This window comes from Heptranchias perlo, unplaced genomic scaffold (genome assembly GCF_035084215.1).
Source record: "Heptranchias perlo isolate sHepPer1 unplaced genomic scaffold, sHepPer1.hap1 HAP1_SCAFFOLD_300, whole genome shotgun sequence".
NCBI lineage: Eukaryota > Metazoa > Chordata > Chondrichthyes > Hexanchiformes > Hexanchidae > Heptranchias > Heptranchias perlo.
In genome coordinates this window covers 127015-146812 of record NW_027139312.1, presented here as the reverse complement: position 1 = coordinate 146812, position 19798 = coordinate 127015, and the positions used below count along the sequence as shown (strand labels likewise).

Genomic DNA, 19798 nt, shown 5'->3' with positions numbered 1-19798 from the left:
TATCAGTGTGTGTACTCACCAGCACTGCCTGTAACGGTGTACGGTTTGTATCAGTGTGTCTATACTCACCAGCACTGCCTGTAATGGTGTACGGTTTGTATCAGTGTGTGTACTCACCAGCACTGCCTGTAATGGTGTACGGTTTGTATCAGTGTGTGTACTCACCAGCACTGCCTGTAACAGTGTACGGTTTGTATCAGTGTGTCTATACTCACCAGCACTGCCTGTAATGGTGTACGGTTTGTATCAGTGTGTGTACTCACCAGCACTGCCTGTAACAGTGTACGGTTTGTATCAGTGTGTCTATACTCACCAGCACCGCCGGTAATGGTGTACGGTTTGTATCAGTGTGTGTATTCACCAGCACCGCCTGTAATGGTGTACGGTTTGTATCAGTGTGTGTACTCACCAGCACTGCCTGTAACAGTGTACGGTTTGTATCAGTGTGTCTATACTCACCAGCACTGCCTGTAATGGTGTACGGTTTGTATCAGTGTGTGTACTCACCAGCACTGCCTGTAACAGTGTACGGTTTGTATCAGTGTGTCTATACTCACCAGCACCGCCGGTAATGGTGTACGGTTTGTATCAGTGTGTGTACTCACCAGCACCGCCTGTAATGGTGTACGGTTTGTATCAGTGTGTCTATACTCACCAGCACCGCCTGTAATGGTGTACGGTTTGTATCAGTGTGTCTGTACTCACCAGCACCGCCGGTAATGGTGTACGGTTTGTATCAGTGTGTGTACTCACCAGCACCGCCTGTAATGGTGTACGGTTTGTATCAGTGTGTGTACTCACCAGCACTGCCTGTAACAGTGTACGGTTTGTATCAGTGTGTCTATACTCACCAGCACCGCCGGTAATGGTGTACGGTTTGTATCAGTGTGTGTATTCACCAGCACCGCCTGTAATGGTGTACGGTTTGTATCAGTGTGTGTACTCACCAGCACTGCCTGTAACAGTGTACGGTTTGTATCAGTGTGTCTATACTCACCAGCACTTCCTGTAATGGTGTACGGTTTGTATCAGTGTGTGTACTCACCAGCACTGCCTGTAACGGTGTACGGTTTGTATCAGTGTGTCTATACTCACCAGCACTGCCTGTAATGGTGTACGGTTTGTATCAGTGTGTGTACTCACCAGCACTGCCTGTAATGGTGTACGGTTTGTATCAGTGTGTGTACTCACCAGCACTGCCTGTAACAGTGTACGGTTTGTATCAGTGTGTCTATACTCACCAGCACTGCCTGTAATGGTGTACGGTTTGTATCAGTGTGTGTACTCACCAGCACTGCCTGTAACAGTGTACGGTTTGTATCAGTGTGTCTATACTCACCAGCACCGCCGGTAATGGTGTACGGTTTGTATCAGTGTGTGTATTCACCAGCACCGCCTGTAATGGTGTACGGTTTGTATCAGTGTGTGTACTCACCAGCACTGCCTGTAACAGTGTACGGTTTGTATCAGTGTGTCTATACTCACCAGCACTGCCTGTAATGGTGTACGGTTTGTATCAGTGTGTGTACTCACCAGCACTGCCTGTAACAGTGTACGGTTTGTATCAGTGTGTCTATACTCACCAGCACCGCCGGTAATGGTGTACGGTTTGTATCAGTGTGTGTACTCACCAGCACCGCCTGTAATGGTGTACGGTTTGTATCAGTGTGTCTATACTCACCAGCACCGCCTGTAATGGTGTACGGTTTGTATCAGTGTGTCTGTACTCACCAGCACCGCCGGTAATGGTGTACGGTTTGTATCAGTGTGTGTACTCACCAGCACCGCCTGTAATGGTGTACGGTTTGTATCAGTGTGTGTACTCACCAGCACTGCCTGTAACAGTGTACGGTTTGTATCAGTGTGTCTATACTCACCAGCACCGCCGGTAATGGTGTACGGTTTGTATCAGTGTGTGTATTCACCAGCACCGCCTGTAATGGTGTACGGTTTGTATCAGTGTGTGTACTCACCAGCACTGCCTGTAACAGTGTACGGTTTGTATCAGTGTGTCTATACTCACCAGCACTTCCTGTAATGGTGTACGGTTTGTATCAGTGTGTGTACTCACCAGCACTGCCTGTAACGGTGTACGGTTTGTATCAGTGTGTCTATACTCACCAGCACTGCCTGTAATGGTGTACGGTTTGTATCAGTGTGTGTACTCACCAGCACTGCCTGTAATGGTGTACGGTTTGTATCAGTGTGTGTACTCACCAGCACTGCCTGTAACAGTGTACGGTTTGTATCAGTGTGTCTATACTCACCAGCACTGCCTGTAATGGTGTACGGTTTGTATCAGTGTGTGTACTCACCAGCACTGCCTGTAACAGTGTACGGTTTGTATCAGTGTGTCTATACTCACCAGCACCGCCGGTAATGGTGTACGGTTTGTATCAGTGTGTGTATTCACCAGCACCGCCTGTAATGGTGTACGGTTTGTATCAGTGTGTGTACTCACCAGCACTGCCTGTAACAGTGTACGGTTTGTATCAGTGTGTCTATACTCACCAGCACTGCCTGTAATGGTGTACGGTTTGTATCAGTGTGTGTACTCACCAGCACTGCCTGTAACAGTGTACGGTTTGTATCAGTGTGTCTATACTCACCAGCACTGCCTGTAATGGTGTACGGTTTGTATCAGTGTGTGTACTCACCAGCACTGCCTGTAATGGTGTACGGTTTGTATCAGTGTGTGTACTCACCAGCACTGCCTGTAACAGTGTACGGTTTGTATCAGTGTGTCTATACTCACCAGCATTGCCTGTAATGGTGTACGGTTTGTATCAGTGTGTGTACTCACCAGCACTGCCTGTAACAGTGTACGGTTTGTATCAGTGTGTGTACTCACCAGCACTGCCTGTAATGGTGTACGGTTTGTATCAGTGTGTGTACTCACCAGCACTGCCTGTAATGGTGTACAGTTTGTATCAGTGTGTGTACTCACCAGCACTGCCTGTAATGGTGTACGGATTGTATCAGTGTGTGCACTCACCAGCACCGCCTGTAATGGTGTACGGATTGTATCAGTGTGTGTACTCACCAGCACTGCCTGTAACAGTGTACGGATTGTATCAGTGTGTGCACTCACCAGCACCGCCGGTAATGGTGTACGGTTTGTATCAGTGTGTGTACTCACCAGCACTGCCTGTAACAGTGTACGGATTGTATCAGTGTGTGTACTCACCAGCACTGCCTGTAATGGTGTACGGTTTGTATCAGTGTGTCTGTACTCACCAGCACCGCCTGTAATGGTGTACGGTTTGTATCAGTGTGTGCACTCACCAGCACCGCCTGTAATGGTGTACGTTTTTTTTTATTATTCGTTCACGGGATGTGGGCGTCGCTGGCGAGGCCGGCATTTATTGCCCATCCCTAATTACCCTTGAGAAGGTGGTGGTGAGCCGCCTTGAACCGCTGCAGTCCGTGTGGTGACGGTTCTCCCACAGTGCTGTTAGGAAGGGAGTTCCAGGGTTTTGACCCAGCGACAATGAAGGAACGGCGATATATTTCCAAGTCGGGATGGTGTGTGACTTGGAGGGGAACGTGCAGGTGGTGTTGTTCCCATGCGCCTGCTGCCCTTGTCCTTCTCGGTGGTAGAGGTCGCGGGTTTGGGAGGTGATTGGTGAGTAAGTGCCGCTTGATAGCACTGTCGACGACACCTTCCATCACTTTGCTGATGATTGAGAGTAGACTGATGGGGCAGTAATTGGCCGGATTGAATTTGTCCTGCTTTTTGTGGACAGGACATACCTGGGCAATTTTCCACATTGTCGGGTAGATGCCAGTGTTGTAGCTGTATTGGAACAGCTTGGCTAGAGGCGCAGCTAGTTCTGGAGCACAAGTCTTCAGCACTACAGCTGGGATGTTGTCGGGGCCCATAGCCTTTGCTGTATCCAGTGCACTCAGCCGTTTCTTGATATCACGTGGAGTGAATCGAATTGGCCGAAGACTGGCTTCCGTGATGGTGGGGATATCGGGAGGAGGCTGAGATGGATCATCCACTCGGCACTTCTGGCTGAAGATGGTTGCAAACGCTTCAGCCTTGTCTTTTGCACTCACGTGCTGGACTCCGCCATCATTGAGGATGGGGATGTTCACAGAGCCTCCTCCTCCCGTTAGTTGTTTAATTGTCCACCACCATTCACGACTGGATGTGGCAGGACTGCAGAGCATTGATCTGATCCGTTGGTTGTGGAATCGCTTAGCTCTGTCTATAGCATGTTGCTTCCTCTGTTTAGCATGCATGTTGTCCTGAGTTGTAGCTTCACCAGGTTGGCACCTCATTTTTAGGTACGCCTGGTGCTGCTCCTGGCATGCTCTTCTACACTCCTCATTGAACCAGGGTTGATCCCCTGGCTTGTTGGTAATGGTAGAGTGAGGAATATGCCGGGCCATGAGGTTGCAGATTGTGCTGGAATACAATTCTGCTGCTGCTGCTGATGGCCCACAGCGCCTCATGGATGCCCAGTTTTGAGCTGCTAGATCTGTTCTGAATCTATCCCATTTAGCACGGTGGTAGTGCCACACAACACGTTGGATGGTGTCCTCAGTGCGAAGACGGGACTTCATCTCCACGAGGACTGTGCGGTGGTCACTCCTACCAATACTGTCATGGACAGATGCATTTGCGACAGGTAGATTGGTGAGGACGAGGTCAAGTAAGTTTTTCCCTCGTATTGGTTCGCTCACCACCTGCCGCAGGCCTAGTCTAGCAGCTATGTCCTTCAGGACTCGGCCAGCTCGGTCAGTCGTGGTGCTACCGAGCCACTCTTGGTGATGGACATTGAAGTCCCCCACCCAGAGTACATTTTGTGCCCTTGCTACCCTCAGTGCTTCCTCCAAGTGGTGCTCAACATGGGGAAGGACTGATTCATCAGCTGAGGGAGGACGGTAGGTGGTAATCAGCAGGAGGTTTCCTTGCCCATGTTTGACCTGATGCCATGAGATTTCATGGGGTCCAGAGTCAATGTTGAGGACTCCCAGGGCCACTCCCTCCTGACTGTATATCACTGTACCGCCACCTCTGGTGGGTCTGTCCTGCCGGTGGGACAGGACATACCCAGGGATGGTGATGGAAGAGTCTGGGACGTTGGCTGAAAGGTATGATTCTGTGAGTATGGCTATGTCAGGCTGTTGCTTGACTGGTCTATGGGACAGCTCTCCCAATTTTGGCACAAGTCCCCAGATGTTAGTAAGGAGGACCTTGCAGGGTCGACTGGGCTTGGTGTTTTGCCGTTGTCGTGTCCGGTGCCTCGTGGTCCGATGCCGTTTGTATCAGTGTGTGCACTCACCAGCACTGCCTGTAATGGTGTACGGTTTGTATCAGTGTGTCTGTACTCACCAGCACTGCCTGTAACAGTTTATGGTTTGTATCAGTGTGTGTACTCACCAGCACTGCCTGTAATGGTGTACAGTTTGTATCAGTGTGTGTACTCACCAGCACTGCCTGTAATGGTGTACGGTTTGTATCAGTGTGTGTACTCACCAGCACTGCCTGCTGTCTGTAATGGTCTATAGTTTGTTCCATCGCTATACTGCTGTCCCAGATATTCCTGAAACACACAGAATACTCCTGCTTTACCTTTATAGAAACATAGAAAATAGAAGCAAGAGGAGGCCATTCAGCCCTTCAGGCCTGCTCCACCATTCAAAATGATCATGGCTGATCGTCGAACTCAGTACCCTGTTCCTGCTTTTTCCCCATATCCCTTCATCCCTTCAGCATTAAGAAATATATCTATCTCCTTCTTGAATACATCTAATGACTTGGCCTCCACTGCCTTCTGTGGTAGAGAATTCCACAGGTTCACCACCCTCTGACTGAAGAAATTTCTCTTCATCTCGGTTCTAAATGGCATTCCCCGTATCCTGAGACTGTGACCCCTGGTTCTGGACTCCCCAGCCATCGGGAACATCCTCCCTGCATCTAGTCTGTCTAGTCCGGTTAGAATTTTATATGTTTCAATGAGATCACTTCTCATTCTTCTAAACTCTAGTGAATATAGGCCTAGTCGACCCAACCTCTCCTCATACGTCAGTCCTGCCATCCCAGGAATCAGTCTAGTAAACCTTCGTTGCACTCCCTCCATGGCAAGGACATCCTTCCTCAGATAAGGAGACCAAAACTGCACACAATACTCCAGATGTGGTCTCACCAAGGCCCTGTATAACTGCAGTAAGACAACCCTGCTCCTGTACTCAAATCCTCTTGCAATGAAGGCCAACATACCATTCGCCTTCCTAACTGTTTGCTGCGACTGGTGTACAAGGACACCCAGGTCTCGTTGCACCTCCCCTTTTCCCAATCTATCACCATTCAGATAATGTGTCGTCTGCAAACTTGGAAATGTTACATTTGGTTCCCTCATCCAAATCATTGATATATATTGTGAATAGCTGGGGCCCAAGCACTGATCCCTGCGGTACCCCACTAGTCACTGCCTGCCACCCGGAAAAAGACCCATTTATTCCTACTCTCTGTTTCCTGTCTGTCAACCAATTCTCAATCCATGCCAGTATATTCCCCCCAATCCCATGTGCTTTAATTTTGCACACTAACCTCGTGTGAGACCTTATCAAAAGCCTTCTGAAAATCCAAATACACCACATCCACTGGTTCTCCCCTATCTATTCTACTAGTTACATCCTCAAAATACTCCAGTAGATTTGTTAAGCATGATTTCCCTTTCATAAACCCATGCTGACTTTGTCCAATCCCGTTAATGCCTTCCAAGTGTTCTGTTATCACATCTTCTATAATAGACTCTAGCATTTTCCCCACTACTGATGTTAGGCTAACTGGTCTGTAATTCCCTGTTTTTTCTCTCCCTCCTTTTTTAAATAGTGGGATTACATTTGCCACCCTCCAATCTGTAGGAACTGTTCGAGTCTATAGAATTTTGGAAGATGATCACCAATGCATCCACTATTTCCAGGGCCACTTCCTTTAGTACTCTGGGATGGAGATTATCAGGCCCTGGGGATTTGTCAGCCTTTAGCCCCATTAATTTCCCTAGCACTATTTTTTTCTACTAATACTGGTTTCCTTCAGTTCCTCCCTCTCACTAGACCCTTGGTTCCCTAACGTTTCTGGCAGGTTATTTGTGCCCTCCTTTGTGAAGACAGAACCAAAGTATGTGTTTAATTGTTCTGCCATTTCTTTGTTCCCCATTATAATTTCCCCCATTTCTGACTGTAAGGGACTTACATTTGCCTTCACTAATCTTTTTCTCTTGACATATTTATAGAAGCTTTTACAGTCAGTTTTTATGTTCCCTGCTAGTTTACTCTCATATTCTATTTTTCCCCTCTTAATCAATCTCTTTGTTCTCCTTTGCTGAATTCTGAACTGCTCCCAATCCTCAGGCTTGCCGCTTTTTCTGGTAATTTTATATGTCTCCTCTTTGGATCTAATACTATCCCTAATTTCTTTTGTAAGCCACGGTTGAGCCACCTTTCCTGTTTTATTTTTGCACCAGACAGGAATGAATAATTGTTGTAATTCCTGCACACGTTCTTTAAATATTAACCATTGCCTATCCACCGTCATCCCTTTTAGTAAAGTTCACCAATCTATCATAGCCAACTCACACCTCATACTTTCGTAATTTCCCTTATTTAGATTCACCACTTTGTCACCGCTCCCTGCCTCAGTGAAGCAGGGATTTACCCTGCATACAATGTGTCAGCATTCTCTTAACCTGAGACATCATTTACAAACGAGATTACCCATTTTAAACACCAAAGCAGTCAGAACACTCCCAACTGAATGTTTGGGATACAGGAGCTCGCAGTGTAACAGAAGGTATCACAGGGTGAATTAACACCACCATGAAACACTCACCACTGTCAACCAGATGCTGGACTCCATTATTACAAGGATAGAGTACAGAAAAGTGATTCACACAACCTTACAGCACAGAAGGAGGCCATTCACCTGTAGTGCCTGTGTCAGCTCTTTGAAAAAGCTGTCCACTTCCACCCACCCCCCTGCTCTTCTCACAGACCCTTCTAAGTTTTTATTTTTCAAATATTTATTCCGTTTCAAAGCTCTTCTGGATTTTGCTTCCAACACTGTTTCTGGTCAGGGATTCCATGTCTTAATAACCCTCTGCAGCAAAAGATTTCTCCCAACCTGTCCCTTCATTTTTTGGTGAGGTGTCAGCTGCAGCTCAGTGGGTAGCACTCATGCCTCTGAGTCACAAGGTCCGTGGGTTCAGGTCCCACTCCAGAGGCCATCAGAGGGCAGTTATGAGTCAACCACCTTGGTGTGGGACTGGAGTCACAGATGGGCAAGGCAGGTACAAGTGGCAGGTTTCCTTCCATCATCGGTGGATATCAGTGAGAGCCAAATGGATTTTTAGGACAATCCGACAGCTAAATGGTCATTTTTACTGAACCAGCTTTTTATTTTTTGAAACTGAATTCAAATTCCCATGGTAATGAGGTGGGATTTGAACACGCGTTCGCTGGATTACTAGTCCAGTAACATAAGCCTCTACACTATTATACCCATACACATTGTACCAAAGTTGCAAAAGCGTTGACTCAGAGTGTCACAGAACAGAAACAGGGTATAGAATCAGAGAGTGTTACAGTACAGAAACAGGGTATAGAATCAGGGAGTGTTACAGTACAGAAACAGGGTATAGAATCAGAGAGTGTTACAGTACAGAAACAGGGTATAGAATCAGAGAGTGTTACAGTACAGAAACATGGTATAGAATCAGGGAGTGTTACAGTACAGGAACAGGGTATAGAATCAGAGAGTGTTACAGTACAGGAACAGGGTATAGAATCAGAGAGTGTCACAGTACAGGAACAGGGTATAGAATCAGGGAGTGTTACAGTACAGAAACAGGGTATAGAATCAGAGAGTGTTACAGTACAGAAACAGGGTATAGAATCAGAGAGTGTTACAGTACAGAAACAGGGTATAGAATCAGAGTGTCACAGTACAGAAACAGGGTATAGAATCAGAGAGTGTTACAGTACAGGAACAGGGTATAGAATCAGGGAGTGTTACAGTACAGAAACAGGGTATAGAATCAGAGAGTGTTACAGTACAGAAACAGGGTATAGAATCAGAGAGTGTTACAGTACAGGAACAGGGTATAGAATCAGAGTGTCACAGAACAGAAACAGGGTATAGAATCAGAGAGTGTTACAGTACAGAAACAGGGTATAGAATCAGGGAGTGTTACAGTACAGAAACAGGGTATAGAATCAGAGAGTGTTACAGTACAGAAACAGGGTATAGAATCAGAGAGTGTTACAGTACAGAAACATGGTATAGAATCAGGGAGTGTTACAGTACAGGAACAGGGTATAGAATCAGAGAGTGTTACAGTACAGGAACAGGGTATAGAATCGGAGTGTTACAGTACAGAAACAGGGTATAGAATCAGAGAGTGTTACAGTACAGAAACAGGGTATAGAATCAGAGTGTTACAGTACAGAAACAGGGTATAGAATCAGAGAGTGTTACAGTACAGAAACATGGTATAGAATCAGGGAGTGTTACAGTACAGGAACAGGGTATAGAATCAGAGAGTGTCACAGTACAGGAACAGGGTATAGAATCAGGGAGTGTTACAGTACAGAAACAGGGTATAGAATCAGAGAGTGTCACAGTACAGGAACAGGGTATAGAATCAGGGAGTGTTACAGTACAGGAACAGGGTATAGAATCAGAGAGTGTTACAGTACAGAAACAGGGTATAGAATCAGAGAGTGTTACAGTACAGAAACAGGGTATAGAATCAGAGAGTGTCACAGTACAGGAACAGGGTATAGAATCAGGGAGTGTTACAGTACAGGAACAGGGTATAGAATCAGAGAGTGTTACAGTACAGAAACAGGGTATAGAATCAGAGTGTTACAGTACAGGAACAGGGTATAGAATCAGAGAGTGTCACAGTACAGAAACAGGGTATAGAATGAGAGAGTGTCACAGTACAGAAACAGGGTATAGAATCAGAGAGTGTTACAGTACAGAAACAGGGTATAGAATCAGGGAGTGTTACAGTACAGAAACAGGGTATAGAATCAGGGAGTGTTACAGTACAGAAACAGGGTATAGAATCAGAGTGTCACAGTACAGAAACAGGGTATAGAATCAGAGAGTGTTACAGTACAGGAACAGGGTATAGAATCAGAGAGTGTCACAGTACAGAAACAGGGTATAGAATGAGAGAGTGTCACAGTACAGAAACAGGGTATAGAATCAGAGAGTGTTACAGTACAGAAACAGGGTATAGAATCAGAGTGTCACAGTACAGAAACAGGGTATAGAATCAGAGAGTGTTACAGTACTGAAACAGGGTATAGAATCAGAGAGTGTTACAGTACAGCAACATGGTATAGAATCAGAGAGTGTCACAGTACAGGAACAGGGTATAGAATCAGGGAGTGTTACAGTACTGAAACAGGGTATAGAATCAGAGAGTGTTACAGTACAGAAACATGGTATAGAATCAGAGAGTGTTACAGTACAGAAACAGGGTATAGAATCAGAGAGTGTTACAGTACAGCAACATGGTATAGAATCAGAGAGTGTTACAGTACAGGAACCGGGTATAGAATCAGAGTGTTACAGTACAGAAACAGGGTATAGAATCAGAGAGTGTTACAGTACAGAAACAGGGTATAGAATCAGAGAGTGTTACAGTACAGAAACAGGGTATAGAATCAGAGAGTGTTACAGTACAGAAACAGGGTATAGAATCAGAGAGTGTTACAGTACAGGAACAGGGTATAGAATCAGGGAGTGTTACAGTACAGAAACATGGTATAGAATCAGAGAGTGTTACAGTACAGAAACAGGGTATAGAATCAGAGAGTGTTACAGTACAGGAACAGGGTATAGAATCAGAGAGTGTTACAGTACAGGAACAGGGTATAGAATCAGAGAGTGTTACAGTGCAGAAACAGGGTATAGAATCAGAGAGTGTTACAGTAAAGGAACAGGGTATAGAATCAGAGAGTGTTACAGTACAGAAACAGGGTATAGAATCAGGGAGTGTTACAGTACAGGAACAGGGTATAGAATCAGAGAGTGTCACAGTACAGGAACAGGGTATAGAATCAGGGAGTGTTACAGTACAGAAACAGGTTATAGAATCAGAGAGTGTTACAGTACAGAAACAGGGTATAGAATCAGAGAGTGTTACAGTACAGAAACAGGGTATAGAATCAGAGAGTGTTACAGTACAGGAACAGGGTATAGAATCAGAGTGTCACAGTACAGAAACAGGGTATAGAATCAGAGAGTGTTACAGTACAGGAACAGGGTATAGAATCAGAGAGTGTTACAGTACAGGAACAGGGTATAGAATCAGGGAGTGTTACAGTACAGAAACAGGGTATCGAATCAGAGAGTGTCACAGTACAGAAACAGGGTATAGAATCAGAGAGTGTTACAGTACAGAAACAGGGTATAGAATCAGAGAGTGTTACAGTACAGAAACAGGGTATAGAATCAGAGAGTGTTACAGTACAGAAACAGGGTATAGAATCAGAGAGTGTTACAGTACAGAAACAGGGTACAGAATCAGAGAGTGTTACAGTACAGAAACAGGGTATAGAATCAGAGAGTGTTACAGTACAGCAACATGGTATAGAATCAGAGAGTGTTACAGTACAGCAACATGGTATAGAATCAGAGAGTGTTACAGCACAGGAACAGGGTATAGAATCAGAGAGTGTCACAGTACAGGAACAGGGTATAGAATCAGGGAGTGTTACAGTACTGAAACAGGGTATAGAATCAGAGAGTGTTACAGTACAGAAACAGGGTATAGAATCAGAGTGTTACAGTACAGAAACAGGGTATAGAATCAGAGAGTGTCACAGTACTGAAACAGGGTATAGAATCAGAGAGTGTCACAGTACTGAAACAGGGTATAGAATCAGAGAGTGTCACAGTACTGAAACAGGGTATAGAATCAGAGAGTGTTACAGTACAGAAACATGGTATAGAATCAGAGAGTGTTACAGTACAGAAACAGGGTATAGAGTCAGAGAGTGTTACAGTACAGCAACATGGTATAGAATCGGAGAGTGTTACAGTACAGAAACAGGGTATAGAATCAGAGTGTGTTACAGTACTAAAACAGGGTATAGAATCAGAGAGTGTTACAGTACAGAAACAGGGTATAGAATCAGAGTGTTACAGTACTGAAACAGGGTATAGAATCAGAGAGTGTCACAGTACTGAAACAGGGTATAGAATCAGAGAGTGTTACAGTACAGAAACATGGTATAGAATCAGAGAGTGTTACAGTACAGAAACAGGGTATAGAATCAGAGTGTTACAGTACAGCAACATGGTATAGAATCGGAGAGTGTTACAGTACAGAAACAGGGTATAGAATCAGAGTGTGTTACAGTACTGAAACAGGGTATAGAATCAGAGAGTGTTACAGTACAGAAACAGGGTATAGAATCAGAGTGTTACAGTACAGAAACATGGTATAGAATCAGAGAGTGTTACAGTACAGCAACATGGTATAGAATCGGAGAGTGTTACAGTACAGAAACAGGGTATAGAATCAGAGTGTGTTACAGTACAGGAACCGGGTATAGAATCAGAGTGTTACAGTACAGGAACAGGGTATAGAATCAGGGAGTGTTACAGTACAGAAACATGGTATAGAATCAGAGAGTGTTACAGTACAGAAACAGGGTATAGAATCAGAGAGTGTTACAGTACAGGAACAGGGTATAGAATCAGAGAGTGTTACAGTACAGGAACAGGGTATAGAATCAGAGAGTGTTACAGTACAGAAACAGGGTATAGAATCAGAGAGTGTTACAGTACAGAAACAGGGTATAGAATCAGAGAGTGTTACAGTACAGAAACAGGGTATAGAATCAGAGAGTGTTACAGTACAGGAACAGGGTATAGAATCAGAGAGTGTTACAGTACAGGAACAGGGTATAGAATCAGAGAGTGTTACAGTACAGGAACAGGGTATAGAATCAGAGAGTGTCACAGTACAGGAACAGGGTATAGAATCAGGGAGTGTTACAGTACAGAAACAGGGTATAGAATCAGAGAGTGTTACAGTACAGAAACAGGGTATAGAATCAGAGAGTGTTACAGTACAGAAACAGGGTATAGAATCAGAGTGTCACAGTACAGAAACAGGGTATAGAATCAGAGAGTGTTACAGTACAGGAACAGGGTATAGAATCAGGGAGTGTTACAGTACAGAAACAGGGTATAGAATCAGAGAGTGTTACAGTACAGAAACAGGGTATAGAATCAGAGAGTGTTACAGTACAGGAACAGGGTATAGAATCAGAGTGTCACAGAACAGAAACAGGGTATAGAATCAGAGAGTGTTACAGTACAGAAACAGGGTATAGAATCAGGGAGTGTTACAGTACAGAAACAGGGTATAGAATCAGAGAGTGTTACAGTACAGAAACAGGGTATAGAATCAGAGAGTGTTACAGTACAGAAACATGGTATAGAATCAGGGAGTGTTACAGTACAGGAACAGGGTATAGAATCAGAGAGTGTTACAGTACAGGAACAGGGTATAGAATCGGAGTGTTACAGTACAGAAACAGGGTATAGAATCAGAGAGTGTTACAGTACAGAAACAGGGTATAGAATCAGAGTGTTACAGTACAGAAACAGGGTATAGAATCAGAGAGTGTTACAGTACAGAAACATGGTATAGAATCAGGGAGTGTTACAGTACAGGAACAGGGTATAGAATCAGAGAGTGTCACAGTACAGGAACAGGGTATAGAATCAGGGAGTGTTACAGTACAGAAACAGGGTATAGAATCAGAGAGTGTCACAGTACAGGAACAGGGTATAGAATCAGGGAGTGTTACAGTACAGGAACAGGGTATAGAATCAGAGAGTGTTACAGTACAGAAACAGGGTATAGAATCAGAGAGTGTTACAGTACAGAAACAGGGTATAGAATCAGAGAGTGTCACAGTACAGGAACAGGGTATAGAATCAGGGAGTGTTACAGTACAGGAACAGGGTATAGAATCAGAGAGTGTTACAGTACAGAAACAGGGTATAGAATCAGAGTGTTACAGTACAGGAACAGGGTATAGAATCAGAGAGTGTCACAGTACAGAAACAGGGTATAGAATGAGAGAGTGTCACAGTACAGAAACAGGGTATAGAATCAGAGAGTGTTACAGTACAGAAACAGGGTATAGAATCAGGGAGTGTTACAGTACAGAAACAGGGTATAGAATCAGGGAGTGTTACAGTACAGAAACAGGGTATAGAATCAGAGTGTCACAGTACAGAAACAGGGTATAGAATCAGAGAGTGTTACAGTACAGGAACAGGGTATAGAATCAGAGAGTGTCACAGTACAGAAACAGGGTATAGAATGAGAGAGTGTCACAGTACAGAAACAGGGTATAGAATCAGAGAGTGTTACAGTACAGAAACAGGGTATAGAATCAGAGTGTCACAGTACAGAAACAGGGTATAGAATCAGAGAGTGTTACAGTACTGAAACAGGGTATAGAATCAGAGAGTGTTACAGTACAGCAACATGGTATAGAATCAGAGAGTGTCACAGTACAGGAACAGGGTATAGAATCAGGGAGTGTTACAGTACTGAAACAGGGTATAGAATCAGAGAGTGTTACAGTACAGAAACATGGTATAGAATCAGAGAGTGTTACAGTACAGAAACAGGGTATAGAATCAGAGAGTGTTACAGTACAGCAACATGGTATAGAATCAGAGAGTGTTACAGTACAGGAACCGGGTATAGAATCAGAGTGTTACAGTACAGGAACAGGGTATAGAATCAGGGAGTGTTACAGTACAGAAACATGGTATAGAATCAGAGAGTGTTACAGTACAGAAACAGGGTATAGAATCAGAGAGTGTTACAGTACAGGAACAGGGTATAGAATCAGAGAGTGTTACAGTACAGGAACAGGGTATAGAATCAGAGAGTGTTACAGTGCAGAAACAGGGTATAGAATCAGAGAGTGTTACAGTAAAGGAACAGGGTATAGAATCAGAGAGTGTTACAGTACAGAAACAGGGTATAGAATCAGGGAGTGTTACAGTACAGGAACAGGGTATAGAATCAGAGAGTGTCACAGTACAGGAACAGGGTATAGAATCAGAGAGTGTCACAGTACAGAAACAGGGTATAGAATCAGGGAGTGTCACAGTACAGAAACAGGGTATAGAATCAGAGAGTGTTACAGTACAGAAACAGGGTATAGAATCAGAGAGTGTTACAGTACAGAAACAGGGTATAGAATCAGAGAGTGTTACAGTACAGGAACAGGGTATAGAATCAGAGTGTCACAGTACAGAAACAGGGTATAGAATCAGAGAGTGTTACAGTACAGGAACAGGGTATAGAATCAGAGAGTGTTACAGTACAGGAACAGGGTATAGAATCAGGGAGTGTTACAGTACAGAAACAGGGTATCGAATCAGAGAGTGTCACAGTACAGAAACAGGGTATAGAATCAGAGAGTGTTACAGTACAGAAACAGGGTATAGAATCAGAGAGTGTTACAGTACAGAAACAGGGTATAGAATCAGAGAGTGTTACAGTACAGAAACAGGGTATAGAATCAGAGAGTGTTACAGTACAGAAACAGGGTACAGAATCAGAGAGTGTTACAGTACAGAAACAGGGTATAGAATCAGAGAGTGTTACAGTACAGCAACATGGTATAGAATCAGAGAGTGTTACAGTACAGCAACATGGTATAGAATCAGAGAGTGTTACAGCACAGGAACAGGGTATAGAATCAGAGAGTGTCACAGTACAGGAACAGGGTATAGAATCAGGGAGTGTTACAGTACTGAAACAGGGTATAGAATCAGAGAGTGTTACAGTACAGAAACAGGGTATAGAATCAGAGTGTTACAGTACAGAAACAGGGTATAGAATCAGAGAGTGTCACAGTACTGAAACAGGGTATAGAATCAGAGAGTGTCACAGTACTGAAACAGGGTATAGAATCAGAGAGTGTCACAGTACTGAAACAGGGTATAGAATCAGAGAGTGTTACAGTACAGAAACATGGTATAGAATCAGAGAGTGTTACAGTACAGAAACAGGGTATAGAGTCAGAGAGTGTTACAGTACAGCAACATGGTATAGAATCGGAGAGTGTTACAGTACAGAAACAGGGTATAGAATCAGAGTGTGTTACAGTACTAAAACAGGGTATAGAATCAGAGAGTGTTACAGTACAGAAACAGGGTATAGAATCAGAGTGTTACAGTACTGAAACAGGGTATAGAATCAGAGAGTGTCACAGTACTGAAACAGGGTATAGAATCAGAGAGTGTTACAGTACAGAAACATGGTATAGAATCAGAGAGTGTTACAGTACAGAAACAGGGTATAGAATCAGAGAGTGTTACAGTACAGCAACATGGTATAGAATCGGAGAGTGTTACAGTACAGAAACAGGGTATAGAATCAGAGTGTGTTACAGTACTGAAACAGGGTATAGAATCAGAGAGTGTTACAGTACAGAAACAGGGTATAGAATCAGAGTGTTACAGTACAGAAACATGGTATAGAATCAGAGAGTGTTACAGTACAGAAACAGGGTATAGAATCAGAGAGTGTTACAGTACAGCAACATGGTATAGAATCGGAGAGTGTTACAGTACAGAAACAGGGTATAGAATCAGAGTGTGTTACAGTACAGGAACCGGGTATAGAATCAGAGTGTTACAGTACAGGAACAGGGTATAGAATCAGGGAGTGTTACAGTACAGAAACATGGTATAGAATCAGAGAGTGTTACAGTACAGAAACAGGGTATAGAATCAGAGAGTGTTACAGTACAGGAACAGGGTATAGAATCAGAGAGTGTTACAGTACAGGAACAGGGTATAGAATCAGAGAGTGTTACAGTACAGAAACAGGGTATAGAATCAGAGAGTGTTACAGTACAGAAACAGGGTATAGAATCAGAGAGTGTTACAGTACAGAAACAGGGTATAGAATCAGAGAGTGTTACAGTACAGGAACAGGGTATAGAATCAGAGAGTGTTACAGTAGGAAACAGGGTATAGAATCAGAGAGTGTTACAGTACAGGAACAGGGTATACAATCAGGGAGTGTTACAGTACAGAAACAGGGTATAGAATCAGAGAGTGTTACAGTACAGGAACAGGGTATACAATCAGGGAGTGTTACAGTACAGGAACAGGGTATACAATCAGGGAGTGTTACAGTACAGGAACAGGGTATAGAATCAGAGAGTGTTACAGTACAGGAACAGGGTATAGAATCAGAGAGTGTTACAGTACAGGAACAGGGTATACAATCAGGGAGTGTTACAGTACAGAAACAGGGTATAGAATCAGGGAGTGTTACAGTACAGGAACAGGGTGTAGAATCAGAGAGTGTTACAGTACAGAAACAGGGTATAGAATCAGAGTGTTACAGTACAGAAACAGGGTATAGAATCAGTGTTACAGTACAGAAACAGGGTATAGAATCAGAGAGTGTCACAGTACAGCAACAGGGTATAGAATCAGAGAGTGTTACAGTACAGAAACAGAGTATAGAATCAGAGAGTGTTACAGTACAGAAACAGGGTATAGAATCAGAGTGTTACAGTACAGAAACAGGGTATAGAATCAGAGAGTGTCACAGTACAGCAACAGGGTATAGAATCAGAGAGTGTTACAGTACAGAAACAGGGTATAGAATCAGAGAGTGTTACAGTACAGAAACAGGGTATAGAATCAGAGAGTGTTACAGTACAGAAACAGGGTATAGAATCAGAGAGTGTTACAGTACAGAAACAGGGTATAGAATCAGGGAGTGTTACAGTACAGAAAGAGGGTACAGAATCAGAGAGTGTTGCAGTACAGAAACAGGGTATAGAATCAGAGAGTGTTACAGTACAGAAACAGGGTATAGAATCAGAGAGCGTTACAGTACAGAAAGAGGGTACAGAATCAGAGAGTGTTGCAGTACAGAAACAGGGTATAGAATCAGAGAGTGTTACAGTACAGGAACAGGGTATAGAATCAGAGAGTGTTACAGTACAGAAACAGGGTATAGAATCAGCGAGTGTTACAGTACAGAAACAGGGTATAGAATCAGGGAGTGTTACAGTACAGAAACAGGGTATAGAATCAGAGAGTGTTACAGTACAGAAACAGGGTATAGAATCAGAGAGTGTTACAGTACAGAAACAGGGTATAGAATCAGAGTGTTACAGTACAGAAACAGGGAATAGAATCAGAGTGTTACAGTACAGAAACAGGTTATAGAATCAGAGAGTGTTACAGTACAGAAACAGGGTATGGAATCAGAGAGTGTTACAGTACAGAAACAGGGTATAGAATCAGAGAGTGTCACAGTACAGAAACAGGGTATAGAATCAGGGAGTGTTACAGTACAGAAACAGGGTATAGAATCAGAGAGTCACAGTACAGAAACAGGGTATAGAATCAGAGAGTGTTGCAGTACAGAAACAGGGTATAGAATCAGAGTGTTACAGTACAGAAACAGGGTATAGAATCAGGGAGTGTTACAGTACAGGAACAGGGTATAGAATCAGAGAGTGTTACAGTACAGAAACAGGGTATAGAATCAGAGAGTGTTACAGTACAGAAACAGGGTATAGAATCAGGGAGTGTTACAGTACAGAAACAGGGTATAGAATCAGAGTGTTACAGTACAGAAACAGGGTATAGAATCAGGGAGTGTTACAGTACAGGAACAGGGTATAGAATCAGAGAGCATTACAGTCCAGGAACAGGGTATGGAATCAGGGAGTGTCACAGTACAGAAACAGGGTATAGAATCAGAGTGTTACAGTACAGAAACAGGGTATAGAATCAGAGTGTTACAGTACAGAAACAGGGTATAGAATCAGGGAGTGTCACAGTACAAAAACAGGGTATAGAATCAGAGAGTGTCACAGTACAGAAACAGGGTATAGAATCAGAGAGTCACAGTACAGAAACAGGGTATAGAATCAGAGTGTGTTACAGTACAGAAACAGGGTATAGAATCAGAGAGTCACAGTACAGAAACAGGGTATAGAATCAGAGAGTCACAGTACAGAAACAGGGTATAGAATCAGAGTGTGTTACAGTACAGAAACAGGGTATAGAATCAGAGAGTCACAGTACAGAAACAGGGTATAGAATCAGAGTGTTACAGTACAGAAACAGGGTATAGAATCAGAGAGTGTTACAGTACAGAAACAGGGTATAGAATCAGAGAGTGTTACAGTACAGAAACAGGGTGTAGAATCAGAGAGTGTTACAGTACAGGAACAGGGTATAGAATCAGAGAGTGTTACAGTACAGAAACAGGGTATAGAATCAGAGTGTTACAGTACAGAAACAGGGTATAGAATCAGAGAGTGTTACAGTACAGAAACAGGGTATAGAATCAGAGTGTTACAGTACAGAAACAGGGTATAGAATCAGAGAGTGTTACAGTACAGGAACAGGGTATAGAATCAGAGAGTGTAACAGTACAGAAACAGGGTATAGAATCAGAGAGTGTTACAGTACAGAAACAGGGTATAGAATCAGAGAGTGTCACAGTGCAGGAACAGGGTATAGAATCAGAGAGTGTTACAGTACAGAAACAGGGTATAGAATCAGAGAGTGTTACAGTACAGGAACAGGGTATAGAATCAGAGAGTGTTACAGTACAGAAACAGGGTATAGAATCAGAGAGTGTTACAGTACAGAAACAGGGTATAGAATCAGAGAGTGTTACAGTACAGAAACAGGGTATAGAATCAGAGTGTGTTGAAGTACAGTCACTCTGTTAAATGG

At 43.6% G+C, this 19798-nt stretch overlaps 1 protein-coding gene across 1 annotated transcript in view; it reads right to left on the bottom strand.

The window, feature by feature from the left end:
- nup155 (nucleoporin 155) overlaps positions 1-19798 on the bottom strand; it is a 239580-nt gene that overhangs the window by 92774 nt on the left and 127008 nt on the right. The window contains exon 19 of the mRNA XM_067978489.1: positions 5489-5555. Within this exon, the coding sequence (XP_067834590.1) occupies positions 5489-5555 (67 nt within the window). The remainder of the gene's footprint in view (positions 1-5488; positions 5556-19798) is intronic.